General features: G+C 51.3%; 2 protein-coding genes across 7 annotated transcripts; one reads left to right on the top strand and one right to left on the bottom strand.

The window, feature by feature from the left end:
* The first annotated feature begins 78 nt into the window (after window positions 1–78).
* ABI3 (ABI family member 3) lies at window positions 79–6,246 on the top strand. 2 transcript variants are annotated; one of them, XM_068660521.1, is made up of 8 exons: window positions 105–892; window positions 1,816–1,983; window positions 2,873–3,049; window positions 3,756–3,838; window positions 4,099–4,194; window positions 4,650–4,831; window positions 4,956–5,081; window positions 5,297–6,246. In XM_068660521.1, exons 1-8 carry the CDS (start codon window positions 629–631, stop codon window positions 5,455–5,457), a joined length of 1,257 nt encoding a protein of 418 aa, XP_068516622.1. In that variant the 5' UTR covers window positions 105–628; the 3' UTR covers window positions 5,458–6,246. The 2 variants fall into 2 exon arrangements, with proteins under 2 accessions (XP_068516623.1, XP_068516622.1); XM_068660522.1 differs by lacking the exon at window positions 1,816–1,983 and having other exon boundaries at window positions 79–892.
* An 18-nt stretch (window positions 6,247–6,264) lies between these two features.
* On the bottom strand, window positions 6,265–14,962 carry PHOSPHO1 (phosphoethanolamine/phosphocholine phosphatase 1). 5 transcript variants are annotated; one of them, XM_068660528.1, is made up of 5 exons: window positions 14,657–14,941; window positions 13,801–14,013; window positions 12,688–12,787; window positions 9,677–9,793; window positions 6,265–8,822 (listed from the first exon to the last, which is right to left on the bottom strand). In XM_068660528.1, exons 4-5 carry the CDS (start codon window positions 9,719–9,721, stop codon window positions 8,064–8,066), a joined length of 804 nt encoding a protein of 267 aa, XP_068516629.1. In that variant the 5' UTR covers window positions 9,722–9,793; window positions 12,688–12,787; window positions 13,801–14,013; window positions 14,657–14,941; the 3' UTR covers window positions 6,265–8,063. The 5 variants fall into 5 exon arrangements, with proteins under 5 accessions (XP_068516629.1, XP_068516627.1, XP_068516628.1 ...); XM_068660526.1 differs by lacking the exon at window positions 9,677–9,793 and having other exon boundaries at window positions 14,657–14,958; XM_068660527.1 differs by lacking the exons at window positions 9,677–9,793; window positions 13,801–14,013 and having other exon boundaries at window positions 14,657–14,962.
* Window positions 14,963–18,027: the final 3,065 nt, after the last annotated feature.

Below are 18,027 nucleotides of genomic sequence, written 5' to 3'. Positions count from 1 at the left end.
AAGGGAAGGGAAGGGAAGGGAAGGGAAGGGAAGGATGGAGAAGTGCTTTGCGAAGCTGATGGCTAAGGTACTTGTAAAGCCCCTGATTCCAACTGTGGATGTCTGAGTCTGTGTGGCAGTTAGATCCTGACCTGCCTGGCAGACATGGAGTAATGGGAACATCCCCTGTGCATGTTGGAGCAGGCGTCACCTGTTTCAGAAGGGATGAAGAGGAGGGGAGCTGGGGCAAGAAAACCATGAGGGGTTAGGGAGAAGCTTGGGTAGCTCTTGGCCCTTGAGGGTGTGAGAAGCAGAGCCAGTGCTGGAGGAAATTCATCATTTCCCTCATCCTTGTACTCATATGTGAGGAGGGAGGCAAGCACTCATGGGTCTGTGGGCTCAGTATGGGTGTTTTGCTGCCATCTGTCCCATGCAAAATTGCTGAGGCTGTGAACAGAGCTCAGGAGGCCCTGAGGAAGTGCCTGCAGGCCACTCTTGTCCACTGCTCCAGTGGGATGGCTGTCAACTGTGACACAGGGCTCCCCTTCTAGCCCACCTCCCCATAGGCGAGTAGAGCTGGGGAAACACTCGCTTCCTCTCCTGGTGTTCCCCTGCGTCTCCCTGGCTTTCCCAGCGCCAATGCCTGAAGATGGCTGGAGAGGTCATATGCCTGTGGGGCATCCCTGTGGGGGCTGGGACATTGAGGGACCCGCAGGCCCTGCGTCAGCAGTGCTGCGAGCTTCAAAACCCGGCGCCGAGGAGGCTGGGGAGGAAGTGGGCGCTCGAGCTCAGCACCATGTCGGAGCTGCAGCAGCTGCAGCAGTGTGACATCCCCGCAGCCAGGCAGGTCCTGCGTGACAACCACTGCAATCTCCACCAGGTCGCTGACTACTGCGAGAGCAACTATGTGCAGGTGAGGGCGTTGAGGGACAACATGGGGTGAACTGTGATGTCGGAGTCAGCTAGGAGCCTTATCAAGCTTCTTATTGAGATGGTGGTACTTGTGGATGAGGGTGGGGGGTGGGAAGGGTGGTGTGATGGTGAAGACTCTTGGTGATGGCAGCTCAAGCCTCTCCACTCACTTCCTACCCAGCGGTGAAAGCTCTCAGGGTTTATCTTGTGCTTTGGTTTCTCGTAATGCTCCACAGATGCTTCTCTGCTCAGCTCTCAGAATTAGGACTGGGACAAAGGGAAAGTCCTCCAAGGGTTTTTGCCATCAGAGATAACCAGGGAGGGGACCATGAACACCAGCTCAAGCTGTCCCTGGGGTTGTGGAGGTGTCTCCTCACAGGACAGAGGCAAGCTGGGTATCTGCATAGGGCTCGCCCCCACCACATGTCTTGATGTAGAGTGGGCACAAAGCTCTGCTGCCATCGGCTTCCCTCCTCCTCCTCCCTGCCTTGATACCCTTGTGACCAGCTGAAGGAAAGGTGGGGCAGGGGCTTTTGGGATACAGTAGAAGGGAAAAGGGTTGCTTTGGCCCTGTGTGCTGAGGAGAGTGTCTTGACAATGGGGTCCCCTTGTGCTTTAAAGGATCCTCTCTTGGTGGCATCACTCACGCATGGCAGAACCCTGCATTGTGCCACTGCACCAGGACGGTGCTGTCCCTGTCCAGGGAGGAGTCACCGTCATCTCAGTGCCAGAAAAGTTGAGCACTGCTGACTGTCTGGTGTTTGAGTCCTGCTGGCTGAGCTGGAGGAACTGTGATGCATTTGGAAAGAAGAAGCATCTTCACTCCCATATGACCCCAGCATGCAGATGGTGGCAGGGGGGTGAATGTGACGTGGTGGTATCAGCTGTCTCAGCTTGGCTCACCAGGTGTGTTTTGCCCTCCAGGCGAGTGATAAGCAGAAGGCGCTGGAGGAGACAATGGCATTTAGCACCCAGTCCCTGGCCAGTGTAGCGTACCAGGTCAGCAGCCTGGCCACCACTTTGCTTCAGCTGCTAGACCTGCAGGTGGCCGAGCTGCGGAAGGTGGAGGCCAACATCAGCTGCGTGGCTCAGGTGTGTCTGTTCTCCAACCACTGACATTTCATGTTGGGTCCATGTTGCTGTGAGATTTGGGCCCTGAAAAGGGTGGGGTGGTCTCCAGAAAAAGGGACTGTTATTGAGAATATTTGGACAGCTTAAAAGGACTGGAGACCATCCTTCAACATGGTTTCAAGAGCCCATCAGAGTATCTTGCAGTGCTTGATCTCTCACCCCAGGGTGATGGTGGTCACCCAACAGGTTGTTGAAGGACAAGTCCACCTGGGGCTCAGAAACCGTTGTCTTCTGGGGGGTGGGAGGGAGCAGGCACTGTCTCAGTGTGGGTGTTTGCAAGTAATGGTGAAGGGAACCATGGGAGCCACCTGTAAAGCCACCTGCAGCGTGAAGCAGTCGTGTTGCTTTACCTGCTTTCTCCCCTCAAGGGAAACTGGTGTTATCCTCTTGGAGCCTGAGGGCACTGGTGCAGAGCTCTGCAACCACCCACCTTCTTCCCGACACTTGAAAGTTGCCTGGAGCTTTTACTGCCATGGAAGGGACCTGGCAGTCACTCTGGAAGCAGCAGGAAGGTGGCCGAGACTTGCAAATTCCTCACCATTGTCTAATGCCTTTGCTCTTCCGTTTTAGGAAAGGCCAAATCCACTGCAGGTGGATATGGTGGCATCAATGGCATTGCTTGCCTCAATGAGATGTAGAATAGCTGGTTCTGACCCCATGACTTCTATGGGGCTCCACACAGGCCAGCGGGATCAGGCTGAAGCTTGAATTAGGCCTGATCTCTGGCTTATTTTATAGGCAGGGAGAGGGAGATGTGGGGAGGTCTGTGAAGGGCTGGTGGGACTTGGAGGGGGCAGCAGAGGTGGGGAGAACCCAGGAGGGGATGGTCTTGATAATGCCATCTCCACAGAGGATTGACATGCACAAGGAGAAAGTTTCTCGACGGGAGATTGGGTCATTGACCATCAGCAAGAGGTTTCCAGCCCACGAGAAGATCATGTCACCTCCCAGCCCACCCTGCCTGGAGCCCTACTACAGGAAACCCCTCAACTTTAGCATCCTGGATGACATTGGTCATGGCATAAAGGTCAGCATGGTGATGGGGTCAGCATGAGGAGGATGTCCCATGGAAAGGTGGAGGCTCAGATGGGCTTTCTCAGTCCCCAGTGACCTGGGGTTATGCTGGTGGGTGCACAGATGGGCTCAAACCCCTCCTGGATGGAGAAGTGTGTGCGTGGGGGGGTCTGTCTGTACTCTCCCCCAGCCCATCCCAGAACTCATCCCACTGGGGCTCAGTGGTCCTATCTTGGGGCAGGAGGAGAATAGGACATGGTAAAATGCAGCCAGAAAGACACAGAATGCTGGAGTTGCTTGGCCAAGGCTGGCAGCAATGCTGGGGCCAGGGCTGAGCCGCTGTGCTCTCACTCCCACAGTGCTTTTCCAGCACCGAAACTGCTCTCATCAGCTGCCCTTGCCAGAAGGTGCTGGGGGGGAAGGGTGGTGGCGGTGTTCAGCGGAATCACAAGTACATGAACAGTGTGAAACCACCACGGGGCTGGAGGGGAAGTGGCGGTGCTGGAGCTGCTGTTCCCACGGTGGCAACACAGCACTGCAGCACCAGCACTTTCTGCTGCTTGGCTGTTTCCGTCAGCTTGGGCAGCTCCCAGCTCCCTGGACCACCTGGCAGCATCCCTTGGGGAAGGGTGGAGCAAAGAGCACAGGGATGCTGCTGCCCACAGGGACATCGGGGTGCAGTGTGCTTGTCATGTGTCCGTGTTTCCTTCTGCCTGCAGGACCACAGCACCCAGCTCTCCCGCACAGGCACCCTGGCTCGGAAAGGGATTAAGTCAGCCACACAGTCTGCAGGCACCCTGGGGTGAGGCTTCCAGGGGCAGGGGGAAGGGGGTGCAGCAGTGGGGACTTTATCTTTCTGGACCAGCTGTGACCGTCAGGGCCAACACAATGCTGGTGTCACTGAGCAGGTGGTAATGGTGGTTACACAGCCACAAAGTGCACTACAGGTTCATGTGATGCTGCTGTCATTGGTGTCCTGTCCCTAACCCCATGCCAAGGCACTTTCTGTAAAGGAGGTGCAGTGGGAGGAGGAAGGGGGCTCAGTGGCTGCTCTGTTTTCAGGAGGAGCACCCGTGTCCCTGAGCCCATACAGCCACCTGTGGTTCCTCTGGGAAAGCTCTCCACAGCCTCGTCCACCTCCTCTCTGACATCAGTCAGGTACAGGCACAGTTCTGAAAGGCCCAGGGGTCAGTGGGCCTGGGGCAGCCATGGTCACCCTGCTGCTCTGGGGAGCTTCCACTTGCAGAGAGGTTTTGGTTTTATATATATATATGTGTGTGTGTGTGTGTGTGTATATATATATGTATATATATATATGTATATATATATACACATATGGTTTTGGGGAGTTTGAGATTCACCGCTCTAGTCAGTGCTCATCTCTAGAACAAAAATACCTTTAAAGAGAGGGTACATAATGGGGAAACTGACGCATGGAGTGAGGAAATGGTTTGCACAGGGTTAGCACACAGATGCTGAGGTCCCTGACCATGGTGACCACAGTGGGTGTCACCCAGTGCTGGCATGGGGCAGGTGTCTGTGTTCAAAGACAAGGGGCTGAGCCACAGATCTGGCCTGGCTCCTCTGACCTGGCATTGCCTCTGAACCCCCAGCTCAACTGGAGCCCTGGGAGACACTGGTGAAGGCATCCCTGCAGCACCAGCGCTCCTGTCCCTCCCAGGGCCACCTCCCCTGGCTGCAGCCACTGTTCTGCCACCTTCACCTCTCCCCACAGACCTTCCCCCCCCACCGCTGGGGGACCTGGCCTTACCTCCACTGGACATCATCCCCCCAGGTGAGTGCTGAGGTGGTCCAGGGGTGCTCATCATGGGGGAAACAGGGATACAACTGTTGCATGCGGCCCCTGTTCCATGTGGAGCCCTTTTTCCCCCATTGTTTTTTTGGGGGGAAATTTGCAGTTTCTGATGACCTCGAGCCACCGCTGCTGCCACCACCGGCTTTGCCTGACTTTGAAGATTTCAGCCCACCACTGCCACCAGATGTGGAGGAGCCCCCCTGGGTCCCAGCAAGCTACCTGGAGAAAGGTACAGCAGCTCTAGGTTCAGGTCCACCAGGATCCACCAGATTTCTTTGCCCCGTTGAGCCCCTGACCTCATCCACAGCACCAAGGGAGCAACTCTGCTCCCCCTAGAGGACAGCATGGAGGGGTTCACACCTTCTCTCCTGCCCTCCCTGGTGGTGAGTTGTCCTGGAGCTGGCCTTGTCCTGCTCCATGGTATTTCTCTCCCTCTTCTCACAGTGGTCACCCTCTATCCCTATGCACAGCAGAAGGACAACGAGCTCTCCTTCCAGCCCGGGGCCCTCATCTACGTCACACGGAGGTACTCGGATGGATGGTGTGAGGGCGTCATGGGCGAGGAAGTAGGTTTCTTCCCTGGCAATTATGTGGAGCCCTTCTGAGTGCCAGGGGTAGGCACCCTCTGCACCCCCAACCCCTGATCACCCACCTGGCTCAGCTGCATCCACTCATGCTCAGGCTGCAGGAGGTATGGAGGGCTCTGCTATGCACTGAATTTTGGCTTTGCACAGATGGTGTTCTGCACAGCTCAAAGCTTTTGCTGCAGCATGGCGAGGGCAGCCATGCTGGGGCTCCATCTCAGATGCTGCGACCCTCACTGCTGCACCCTGGCAGCCTCCAGCACCAAGCGCATCCCCACCGCCTGCTCCCTGCACCTCTCTCACCCATGTTTTATTTTTTAATTACACCAGAAATCACTGCTGATAATGTGGTAAAGGTTCAGCACTAGGGCAACTCAGCTCTCCCTTATGCTGCCTGAAACGTGGAGGGCAGCAAGCCTGAAATCCCTTGGACTAGCCCTGGTGATGCTCTCTGGGAGGCCCCAGGGTACAGCAGAACCAAAGCTCAGAAATCATGAATGATCATGGGTGCAAGGAGGACAGAAGCACTCTAGCAGTAACCCCAAAGAAAATGCTTGTTGTGCCCAGATGCTTGAGTAATGGGGAGAGGGTGGGTGGGGTGGGGGGAGAAGCCGAGCCAAAAGACGCTGCAGAACACTCTTTGTATAATTGTAACCCAGCCCCATTCCCTGTGCCCTCCCCTCCCCCCCCGTCTGCCTCCTTCAGCAGTCCAAGGAAGAGAAATGCCATGTACATGCACCTCACAGCCATTTCAGCCATTTCACACCCAGGTTTATGTTCTGGATAAAAATAAACTGTGTATCTGTAATATATAGATATATATCTATATACATATATATGTATTTTTTTAATACCATGGCTTTGAGTTCCACACAGTTGAACAGGGTCCAGAAGAGGAAGAACAAAGAGAGAGAAAAATTAAATAAATGAGGAACAACTCAGGGCTGCTTTGGTTATTTCCTTACCGCTCAGATTTGTTGCCAGGATTTCTATGCTTTGAAGTAGTTACAAATCACCCTCTGGGGCCATTAAGGCTGTGGATAAATCCAGGAAAAGCCAACACCAGAGAGCAACAAATGCTGCAGGTCCCCCCTGCAGAGTGCAATTAGAAGGGGCAATTAATACTGCAGTGGGGCAGGAGGGCACAGAAGGTTTAGCCTCCAGGGATCCAGTACCAGAAGAAATGCCAAAGCACCACACCTCCCTCTCCAGCTGGTGGGTAGTTTCAGCACCTCTTGACCAGGTCACACCTGAAGTCACAGGGGAGTCAATACGATTCAGCAAACACAAGTAGACAGCTGGTAAGACTGTCTCAATGTGGAGGAACCTGTCTGCATCAAGAATGCAGGGGACCTTCTGCCCTGGAAGTGAAAGCAGCGGGTGGAAGAAGAAAGTGAAGTCAGGTCCTCTTCCCTGTAGTGGGACATGGCCTTTGTGCCCATACCCTGGGAAAGTGGGGTGGGGGCAATGGGAGCTAAAGAATCATAGAATGGCTTGGGTTGGAAGGGACTTTAAAGATTATCCAGTTCCAACCTCCCTGCCATGGGCAGGGATGCCACCCACCAGATCAGGTTGCTCAGGGCCTCATCCAATCTGGTCTTGAACACCTCCAGGGATGGGGCATCCACGACCTCTCTGGGCAACCTGTACCAGTGCCTCACCAGCCTTTGAATGAAGAATTTCCTCCTAACACCGATTCTAAATCTCCCTCTCTTTTATTTCTTTTTTAGTTTAAAACCATTCTCCCTTGTCCTGTCATTATCTGACTCAGCAAAAAGTTGCTCTCTGTCTTCTTTATAAGTCCCTTTTAAGTACTGAAAAGTTGCAGTAAGGTCACCCCGGAGCCTTCTCTTCTTTAGGCTGAAGAGCCCCAGCTCTCTCAGCCTTTCTTCATAGGAGATATATATATATACATACATATATATATATATATATATATTTTTTTTTTTTTTTGCAAGGTACCACCTTTCCAAAAGGCTTTCTGCAACTCTTCTTCCCCACCCCCACCCCACCCCAGAAAATAAAGTCTTAAGCAACAATTAACTCCAGCAAAAGGCTCACCAGCTGAGCAGGGAGGTGTGAAGTGTATGGCAAGCTGTGGAGCCTGGGACAGCACAAATTTCATGGATTAAATTTCTAATAGCTTCCTGAAGAGGCAAGGAGCCCTCATAGCATCAGGTTGAAGGTGACAGCACGCAGTTTCTGCGTGGCAAGCAAAGATGAGCAGGAGGAGAGCAGGGTAAAGTCAAGAGGAAGCATGTGCAGGGCTCAGCCTTCAAGAAAGCTGGCTTCTGGATTTTAAAGAATTGCTCGTGAAGTTAAAAGGGAAAAACAAAAAACACACTGTTAGTGTTGTCAAGCACCGACACTGGAGTTGATGTCCAAGCTGCATAGAGAAGGCGTCATCTCAACATGGCAATGGAAAAGGGAAAGGCTGGGGTGAGGGGTGGGTAGAGAAAGTGCTTTTACTACTGGGGAGAAAGGAGCGTGGAGAGGAAGGCAGGAAAGCAGCCCAGGAATCAGAGTCCCAGTGAGTAGTGCCAGATGATCATGGAGTACAGGACCTGACCCTCCAGGACTCTCCTCTCCCAGATGCTTATGGTAAACAAGCCTCTTCTGAGCTATCTTCAACACTTCTTGAGGACATCCTGGAGATAGCGGGTGACCTCTGTAGCTGACTCCCAGGGAACAACAGTGGCCTGGAAAGCTCCAGGTTGCTTATTCTCCATCTCTTGCATCATCCGGTGCATGGGGTAGCCCTTCCGTGGGAAAGCAATATCAGCTGAAGTCAAAGTCACAGAAGGGCAGAAGTCATTGGCACCATCTCCCACATAAAAGACCCTCTCAAACTCCACCTCTTCCTGGGCTCTCTCTGCCAGATACTCTGTTAGGATTTTGCGTTTGCACATGTTGGCTGGGCAGTCAAGGCACTTGTGGCTGTGGTAGGGCCCCAAGGTGAAGTACCCTCTTTTGTCAAAGCTGGATGGGTTGCTGAAGATTTTGCGGAAGAGAGAGTAGAAACCAGCTGCCCTCAGATTGCATTCAATGCCAAACATGTTGGCATCGGAGATGAGGATGATCTCAAAAACTTCATGGTTCTTGGAGAGGAACTGGAAGAGGTCAGGCATGCCAGGGGACAGGGGAATGTTCTCATATACAGTCTTGAAGTCCCCCATCTTGACACCTTGGTCTCCCATGTACGTCAGGACACGCTGCATGTACTCGTTGTAGAAGCCCTCACAGAAGGTCTGCCGGATGTGCTCTGGAAGTGCCTGCCCTGGTGCTGCCCTGATGATGGAGTCATCACTGTTCTCATTGATGATGGTCTCATCAAAGTCGAAGATGAGGAGGTACTTTGGAGGCTGGGAGCTGGCCATACCAACACCCTGTGAGGTGGAAGAGTAAAGCCCAACAGTTAGTCCAAGGCGCTTTGCTTTGGACCCAGCACAATGAGGGCAATAAACACAATAGCAAGAGGCTGCCAACTCCACAGAGCACTGTTTCTTAGCTAAGTTATCATTGCCTGTCTTTTGCCATGTCGCTTGTTAACCCCGCTGAGGGTTGGGGGGGGGGTAGTCCACTGCTGACATACCTTAGCCCTAACTCTAAGGTGTTTATTCTTCCTACAGAGAGATCATTTTGCTACTGCTAATTCCTTTACTGCAGTCAAGGTGGTTGGTGTGCTAAGCTACCACCATACATGTCCTTCCAAAGGACATGGACAGCATTAGCCTTGGGGAGTTTATGTGCAGCAAGGGTCCTGTGGAGGGGACGGAGCAGTTTGCTCCCCACCCCACCCCTGTCACACCTGCAAAATGGGATTTGTGTCCCTGTAAACCCCTCTTGCTGCTCCTTCTTGTAGGCTCACCTGTTCAAGGACAAGTCTGGCTCTTCCTAAGAGGAAAAGACTTTGCAGGTTAATTTTTGCTCTGTCACCTGGATGTGGTTTGCCTCTGGGTTGGGCTCTGCAGGCACCATGGGCTCCCAAGAGGCCCAGGGTAACTCAGAGCTGGGGCCTGCCTGTCTCTAAAAACAAAGTAAAACCACGTTGCTGACAATGTGTGAAGCCAGAGAGCCCCAGCCTCTCAGTGTTGAACCCAGCAGCATCTGCTGACTGCCCCCAGCTGGTCTCTGTGCACATCTCATGTGTGTCAAGAGATGTGCAGGACAGATACTTTACTTCTGCTCCCTGACCCTGAGAAGAGACAGAGAGGTCAAAACAGATGAGAATCACACTGACCTTAAACAGGCATGGCAGCCCAACACCCTCACAGCACCTTTTCATTTTAAGACCATCACTCTCCAAGCACCGCTTTGATGAAGGTCCTGTTTAGGGCTCTCTGTGCTGGTCTCCTCACTGCAAACCACAAGGGTGATGTTGGTTAATCACTTTGTTTTCCCTGTCTGTCACCTTTGGATACTGTGTCAGAAGTCACAATGCACTCAGAAACATGTGGCTCCAGCTTGCCAATGTGGAGTGGTGCACTGAGTTGTCTATGTCCTGCAGTGAGCTTCCAAGCTCGCAACCTTTTATACCAGGAAATAAACAATTAAATGCCTCTGTAGAGAGCAAGGTGAGTGGGCATGCACCTGAGCCCCCTTAATACTCCCAAGTGCTCAGGCTTTGTCACATATTAAACATACCGCTCAGCAATATACCCTGCCAACATGTCCTATTCCGTGATTGTCCTGATTTTCTTCCAGTATAGTTTGGGTCGTTTTTAATTTAAAAAATATATATATTTTTTTATTATTTTTTTTTATTTTTAAAGGGAGTAATTATCTTGGAATGAAAAAAGGGCTCAGGCAGCTCCAGTAAAGACATGCCAGTCTGCCACCCCAGAGCAAAGTCAGGCCCCAGACTACTTCCCCTGAATTGTGCCGACCTCTTGTGGTCCATAGTGATAAAAACAGAGTGACAGAAAAGCTCAGAATGCTAAACCTCACAGATCAACCTCTCTGGGAACTTTGTCAGACAGTCAGAATAAGGAAAAACATACTGGGAAGTGGGAAATTTCAATTGTTTGCTAGTACCGCATCTTAGCTGAAGCTAGGAGGATTTCAATGGTTTTTTTTTTGACATTAGCATCACAATAGGAAGTTTGTTATCTGAAGGTGATTTATTCAGGATGTGTCTAGTTTTAATTCTAGCATCAGGCTATTTTGGCCACAGTTGCTGAATCCACTAAAACAAAACATAACTGCAAAGCAAATATAGCATACTGCAAAAGAAAGTGGTCACTCAAAATTAAACCCCAGTTTAAAATTTTGTAAAAGCAACTTTTTATGAAACCTTCAAACCAAAATCTAGTTACTCAGATTCATAGAATGGTTTGGGTTGGAAGGAACCTTAAAAATCATCCAGTTCCAGCCCACCCACAATGGGCAGGGATGCCTTCCACTAGGTCAGGTTGCCCAAACTAACTTCTGTGTTAAAATTTTCCATCAGAAGATGATGCTTATTAACAGACACGACTTGAAACAAAATGAAGTTACAGACAGCCTGGAGGTAAAATTAGGCATTGTGATTTTCAAGTCCAAATCAAAAGAAACAAGAAAAAAAATATTAAATGTGTGTGGAAGAGTAATTGCATTTTTTTCCTTTTAATTCTAAAGTGGCGTCAACAGTGAAAAAATAATTTTGGTTCAAACCATAAGGATGCATTATGGTAGCAAGTCACAGGCACATGGAAAGAGCCCTGGAACAGCTGGTTAGAGCCCCCATGGATGACAGCAGTTACAGGCAGCTATAAGAGATAATGTGGCTATAACAAGCTTATCTGACTCCTGAAAGAGCTTTCTTGGGTCTAAGATTTTTGTATTTTGCAAACAGAAAACAGAACAGATTTCAACAGATTCCACACATGGGCAGATGAGGTTGAACATAGATATTAACAGAAATCTTATAGTAGTTTATAGTCCCTTTAGCGTTTGTCATCTGAGGTTCCCCAATCCCCTTATATGTAGTCATCTCTCCCAAATTAAAGTTTTGTTATAAATATTTGAAAACAAAACAAAAACAAACAAACACAAATCTATGAGCTGGAGAAAAGCCAGGTTGGTTCATTTTAGCTTGGCATCCTTTTAGAGCTGACCAGCATGAGGTCTGAAGGACCATTAGCCACCCAGGTCTCATGTGAATTTACCCCATTGCAAGCTCCTCCCTTCAGTGACATCACTTTACTCTCACTGAAGTGCCATGGACATCAATAGCCCCATTGGGGATAAATCTAGCTGTGCCCATCAGCTGGAAAACAAAATCAGTTGCTCCACCAGGCTCATTGCTCCCAGTGTTGCCAGCACTGACACTGCAGTGACGTCCCTGTTACCCTGAAGAGCCTCAGACCAGCCCCAGGGGTTTGAGGTGAGTGCTCAGGCAGCGGCATCCTCCATCCAGGTCCCTCCAACCCACTCGAGCACCCACAGACATGTTCAGAGATGAAATCTGGTAGACAGGAAAATGAAGCATCTGGGGACAATGAAATATCCCACCCCTTGCTCTGAGCAGATACTCTCCTTTCCTGGACCGTCCAAGGTTGTGGCAGAAGCATGAGACCACTGGACCATTTTCAGTGTCAACTTGGATTCTTGCTGCCCCATCCAGTGGCAGGAGATATGAGTGTCCCTGCCATGCTTCAGCAAGAGGCCTCTTCCAATCTCAGCCCTCCTTGACACCACTATTGATTGCATCAATACGTGCATTACTTGTATGAGAGGAAGAAATAAAATCTAAGACAGTGTTATTTTGTGAATAAAGATCCAGGATGGGACTTTTCACTGCTGGCCTTCAGGGTAAGGCTGGACAAATCATGTTTTTCCCGTGTGCTGTTTTCTCCTTACGATTTGGAAACATGAGATATCAGAATTAAATCTTCTTAAGAAATTGATGCTCTTTCTCTCCATCTAAAGATAACCAGGCTGAACTGTAGCTACATTCCAAGATTTGGCAACAGCCACATTAAACCCAGACTCTGCCACAAGGTGGAAGGCAGTAGAGACAAGACAAAATACTCAACAAACATCCCAGCTCTGAAGTACTCTGACAAATACAGCCAGGAGCATGGGGAAGCTGTGGTGCTAGCAGGCAGGGTGGGCACAGCTGACTCTGTATGGGCTGGGGGGGAGCCCAGGCTTCCCTTGTGGTGGTGCGTATGACCAAATCCCTCCACAACTTTGCACCTCACGGCTCCATGAAGCAGCAAGCCATGGTACCGCTCCCACCAGAGCTATTTATACACAGAGATGACTCACCAAGCAACTGCTTCCTGGAAGTGTCCTTCCACCTTCTGTAAAAAAGAAGTCCTTCCAAAATAAAATAAAAGTGGCCGTGCTTCCTAACATTATTCAAAGCCTGAATGTTGAAACAGAAAATGAAACACAAAGGGTTAAACAAGCAATTCAGGATGAGGGTCAAAATACGCCTGATAAAAGCAGTGAGCTGTTGGTGTCACGGACAGAAGAATTTCCCAGGGTAGTTTATCCCTAAAATCTTGATGTTTTCTGTCCCTCCAGTCATTCTCAGGCATCTTTCTGCCTCACAGAGGCCCAGAGTGGAAAGGCTGGAAACCAGGAGTATTTGCCTCCCTTGTTATCTCCACAGTTACTGCTGTGCATCCCAGGGGAACTCCACCCTGCCATGGGATTTAGGGCTTAATCCAGTAACGGGTTCAATGCAGGACAAGTTGCAGGGAGAAGAGCAGCACTATGCTGCACGCTCACCCTCTGCTGCAGGATCAGGCCCTGCGCAAATGCAGACAGGGATCAGCACCTGGTTTCGGAGCTGGCTACTTCTGAGCTTTGAAAGCAAATGGGGCACTGGGGCATTTCCCTGTTGTAAGAACAGTCCCTCAAGCAGATTTTAATCACCCTGCTTACTCTACTCATTTGCTCGTATGTTTTTGATGTTTTTAAGCTTATCAAACCATTTGATGTTTCTGGAGCGTACAACCTTTTTTTAAAATTCAAAATCCAACCATTGACCTTTGGAAGACTTGTTTGACCACCCACTAGAATAGTATGAAAGTAAAAACAAGAGTCCTGTTGCCCCATAAGTAAAGGAGAGGAAAATATTCCTCTCTAGCACAGACACCAGCACCACTGGACAGTTTTGCTGCTCCTGGAATTAAACCAGACCTGCTTGTGTCCCTGGCTCGGCCCATTTGTCAAACAGCTCCTGAACCAGAAGCTAATGAGCAAACCAGTAACAAATAACCAAACACTGGAGCTCAGAGCAGCACATCTCAGCCAGCCCTCACCCCATCTGCACGGTGTGGTGCCTAATTCCTGCCCTCCCCTCCACAGCGTCCTGTACCCCATAGCTCTCACTGCTCCCCGAATTCCTTTTGCAAAAGCAAATTAAAACACCTTCCCCGCAGCCACTGAGGCCAGGACTTGTCCTCCCAGCTCCCTTCCCATGCGTTCGGATGGGGCATTGCAGACACTCCAGTCACTCTGGGTGATGGGATGTTCCTTTCTTCCCCTGCTCTGTCTAGCAGAAAGCAAAACACAGCGTGCTCCCAGCCAAAGGCTCCCGAAACAAGCGTCAGGGCCAAAGCACCGCTCTCTGACACCACGACTCTGAAAAAAAAAAAAAAAAAGCCGAAGCAGGTTGTTTTGGCCCTGAGACGCTGCACTTGGGAGGTGACGAATGCCGGATCCAGACGGATGGTGGCTGCTTTGCAGAGTCCAAAATCAGCTCCCAGAGCCCGGCCCGGCGCCGCCGCTGCCGCCGGGCACACGCGTCCCCGGGGGCCGGCGGGCACCGACAGCGGCCGCTGCGCCGAGTCCGAGACCGACGCGTCCCGAACCGCTGCCCGCCGCCAAGGAGAATGGCAGGTGCCGGTGCCAGCTCCCTTGTGGCCGCTCCTCGGGACCCGCCGGTACCGGCGACAGCCGCGGCAGGGCTGCCTCACGCGTGATCGGTGCCTGGAGGCTCCTGCCGGGTACCGGCACCTCCCGGGAGCGGCACCAGCCTCAGCGCTCCTCGGGTAGCCCCGCCGGATCGGTGCCTTCCAGGACCGGCACCGGCCGCCGGAGACTCCTCCCGAGCGGGCACCTCTCGGCACCGGCACCGGTCCCGGCAGATCGGCGCCCCCCGGAGCAGGCACCCGGCTCCCCCGCGCACCGCTCGGAGTCTTCGACCGGGGTCGCCACCTCCCGGTCCCGGCGCCAGCCGTTCCGGTGCCGACTCACGCCCGCTCAGCCCCCAGACCTTCCTTACCGGCTCGAAACCTCCCCGGCGCGCCCGGGTCCCGCCGGTGCCCGTAGGCGCGCTCCCAGACCCGCGCACCCGCCGCGATCGGAGCCGGGCACCGGCGGCTCGGGAGCGCCTCGGGGCCAGCGCCGACGCCGGGGCTGCCGCGAGCGCGGCCCCTTTAAAGCGACGCAGCGGAGGCCCCGCGCCGCTCCACGGGACAACCGCAGTCCTGCAACGTCACCGCCCGCACAGCCAATCGCGGCCACGCCGGCGCACACCAAAGGAGGCGGTGCCCGCCACAGCCTCGCCCCTACCGGCGCCCTCCCGCAGACGGGGGCGCCGGCAGCCCGGCCTTCCCCCCCCCCCCCCGCGGGCCGGGCTTCGGCCCCCCCCGCGCCGCCCCGGCACAGCGCCGCCTGGCCCGGGGCGCGGCCGGCCGCAGGACCGCAGGGAGCACGGCGGCCACGTCCTCGCCCCGAGCCGCCCCCCGCTCCCGGGCGGCGCGGTCCCTGGGGGTTCGCAGCCCGCGCCATGTGTACGGGAGGCACCGGCGATGCCAGGGGGCGCGGAGCCGAGCTCGGCCACAGGCTGCAAGCGGAGGGCGTGGGCAGGGAGGGGCCGTCACAGCGCGGCCTTCGCAAACGTGTACTTAGCGGGCTGCCTGAGGTGGGGTTTGTGCCTCGCTTTTTAATTAACGACGTCTAAAAAAAGGACGCAAACCTCAAGAGAGCTGCAAACAGCGCGGCCTTCTGTACCCGGGCTGGGTGAGGACCGCTGAGCCTCCCCACCCCGCTGCCAGCTGCTCTGGGGAGAGCCACGTTGCCCAAGTGCTCAAGCTGTCCTTAGACCTTCAACATTTCCCCCTCTCTCCAAAATTCGGTTCCAGCTCCAACCGACCAGAGCACTAAAGCAGCCCAACTAGACCTCTCCTCATGGACTTCGCTCCCAGCTGTTAAAGGTTAGCGTCCTGTAAGCAGTGATAACTGCCAGCAGTCGCTGTCCTTACAAAAGAACTCTACTGATCAAGTAAATATTTTATCATATATTCAGTTAAAGACATTTTGCCTTTTTGATGTAGAGCACACACTGTTTCTTCTGTACAGTGTGGGTTTTGATGCTTTTCTTTTTGCATTAGCTCCCCCTTGGAGTTAAACCAGCTTCTATGAACACGCAAGTCTGTACTCAAAGTGATTTGTCAGTGGATCTAAGGCAAGTGGGAAACTCAACAAGGGAAAATTCTCCCTGCTTTCTGTTGCTTTCCTACTGAAAGGCACCAGGGCAAAGATCATTCCAGAAACATCACAGGCAGAGGAGTTTGGCAAGGGTGATCCAGTCTCCCAGTGATTTTCCACTGCTAAGAACTCTGGAGAGCAAGTGAGGACAGCATTCCCTGCATTGGGCTGACTTGGCTCCTGGCAACCCCTGAACAGACAGGCAACCCTCTCATGAGCACACAAATTTCCCTGCAGTGGGTGTAACATCCCCATGCTGCAGGAAATTCACTGATGTACGCTTCTCTCCATGTTTGTCCTCCTGTTTTCTAACCCACAAGTAGATTGCATCAGCCCTTAAGTAACTGTAGGCTTACAAAATCCACGTAGTTGTTGTGTCTGCCCCCCCAACTTCCCTCTTGTGACACAAAAAAGTTAGGTTAGTCTTAGTCCAGTAGATGCCATTAAATCCATCCAGCCACCTGCTTCACATAGGGTCCAACCCTTATTGCACTACATATTTCAGGGAACCTCAGAGTAAATTTGGGGAACCTCAGAGTAAAACTAAAGCTTTCCTTTATTCACAGGGGGGAGACCACCTCTACAGCTGTCTTTATGGCACATGGACAAGGAACCTTCAATTGCAGCTAGTCACCTCGTGCCATCTTCTCAACACAGTATTATCTTACACATTATTTCTAACAACATATTTTTGGTGGCCAAATAATATATGTATTTTTTTCTGATACTGAGCATACAATAACAAAATCCCTACCCTCAAAAAACAAACAAAACCCAACAAACTGTACACTCCTTTTGTTTCATTTCACTACTTGGGGTGGCCTTCCCATGCATCTATTTCTGCAGTCTCTCACAGTGCAGCAGTTGGAACACTGGACACAAAGTGGCCAGCTTCACTCAGTTCAAGGCTAATTCAGTCAAAACTCAGCTCTCCCAAGGTTTCTCCAACTTGGGCTTCAGTTTTGTGCTTTGTAATGATAAGAATCAAGACAGACAGACTCCCCAGAGTGGCTAGGTTCACCCAGCAGTGGACAGGAACCCCAGATTTTCTGTTTTGTAAATGTTTTTATGAAAATGAATTATTAAATGGGGTTCAGACAGTTATACTCTGTAGCACTCCAGTCACCTTTCTTGTACTCATGTGGTCAGGGGAAAGGGTATGACTCCAATTTCTTCTTAAACAAAATTTTTTATCAAATATGTAACTTAAATCCTGGGCAAGTTCTTTATCCTCTGGCTTACAGACACCCTGGGAAATATGGATTCCCCCTCCCCAACAGGACTGCCATCTAGTTCTGACAAACTGAAAGACTCCCCCCTGTGGTAACTTGTTCACCAAAAGCTCCTGTCTCTCTAGTTAAGTATCTTGAGGGAGAAGCCTTATATTAAAAATTATAGTTAAGAAAACATTTACAAGACTAATTACCACTAAGGATTCATATAACAAACAGCTATGATATAAAATCACTACAAGGGATTAAAAGAAGCCAAACTGGAATTATGCAGCTCTATATAAAACAGATTACTTCATATGTTCGGGTCTATAAAACATATAGAAGTCAGGAAACAGGCAACAAGATAGGGCTTTTATGAGGTGGGCTGACTTAAGAGTACTTAGTGTCCCTAATTAGGAAAATTCAATTTAAACAACATGAAAATCTGGGGGATCTGAGACATTAGCAGTTAATTAGAAACCAGCTTCAAAATTGGAGAAAAATTCCTAATTCAGCAAATTACTTCATGCAAAGATTCCAACATTGTTATGACTAGAGGAGCATGCTGCTGACTTCCTACATCTACTTCATTTGCTTCTTTGAGTGGCTGTCAGTGATCTGCTTCACTGTCATCTTGTGGCTAATCCTCCACAAAATTTTCCTCCTGCAGTTCTCCTCAACAGAAAGGAAACAGACTAAATTCCAGCCTTCTGGGGAACAATTTCTTTGTGGGGTGGGAAAAGTCTTAAGATCACAGAACACTCTGAGTTGGAAGGGACCCATGAGGATTATTGACTCCAACTGACTCCACACAGAACCTAGGAGATAAACCAAGTATCTAAGAGACTGGTCCAAATGCTTCTTGCAACACTAACAGGTTTGGGGCCATCACCACTTCTCTGGGGAGCTTGTTAGTGCTTGACCACCCCTTCAATGAAGAATTTTTTCC

Source organism: Anas acuta, chromosome 25 (genome assembly GCF_963932015.1).
Source record: "Anas acuta chromosome 25, bAnaAcu1.1, whole genome shotgun sequence".
NCBI lineage: Eukaryota > Metazoa > Chordata > Aves > Anseriformes > Anatidae > Anas > Anas acuta.
The sequence above is the reverse complement of the archived record's forward strand: the minus strand, read 5'-3'. Positions and strand labels throughout refer to the sequence as shown.

Coding starts and splice junctions, on each gene's coding strand:
- ABI3 (XM_068660521.1), top strand. CDS start 629: ATGGCTGGAGAGGTCATATGCCTGTGGGGCATCCCTGTGGGGGCTGGG. Junction 893..1,815: donor GCGAGAGCAACTATGTGCAG/GTGAGGGCGTTG, acceptor TTTGCCCTCCAG/GCGAGTGATAAGCAGAAGGC. Junction 3,050..3,755: donor ACATTGGTCATGGCATAAAG/GTCAGCATGGTG, acceptor TTCTGCCTGCAG/GACCACAGCACCCAGCTCTC.
- PHOSPHO1 (XM_068660527.1), bottom strand. CDS start 12,777: ATGTTAGGAAGCACGGCCACTTTTATTTTATTTTGGAAGGACTTCTTT. Junction 8,823..12,687: donor TTCCAGGAAGCAGTTGCTTG/GTGAGTCATCTC, acceptor TCCACCTCACAG/GGTGTTGGTATGGCCAGCTC.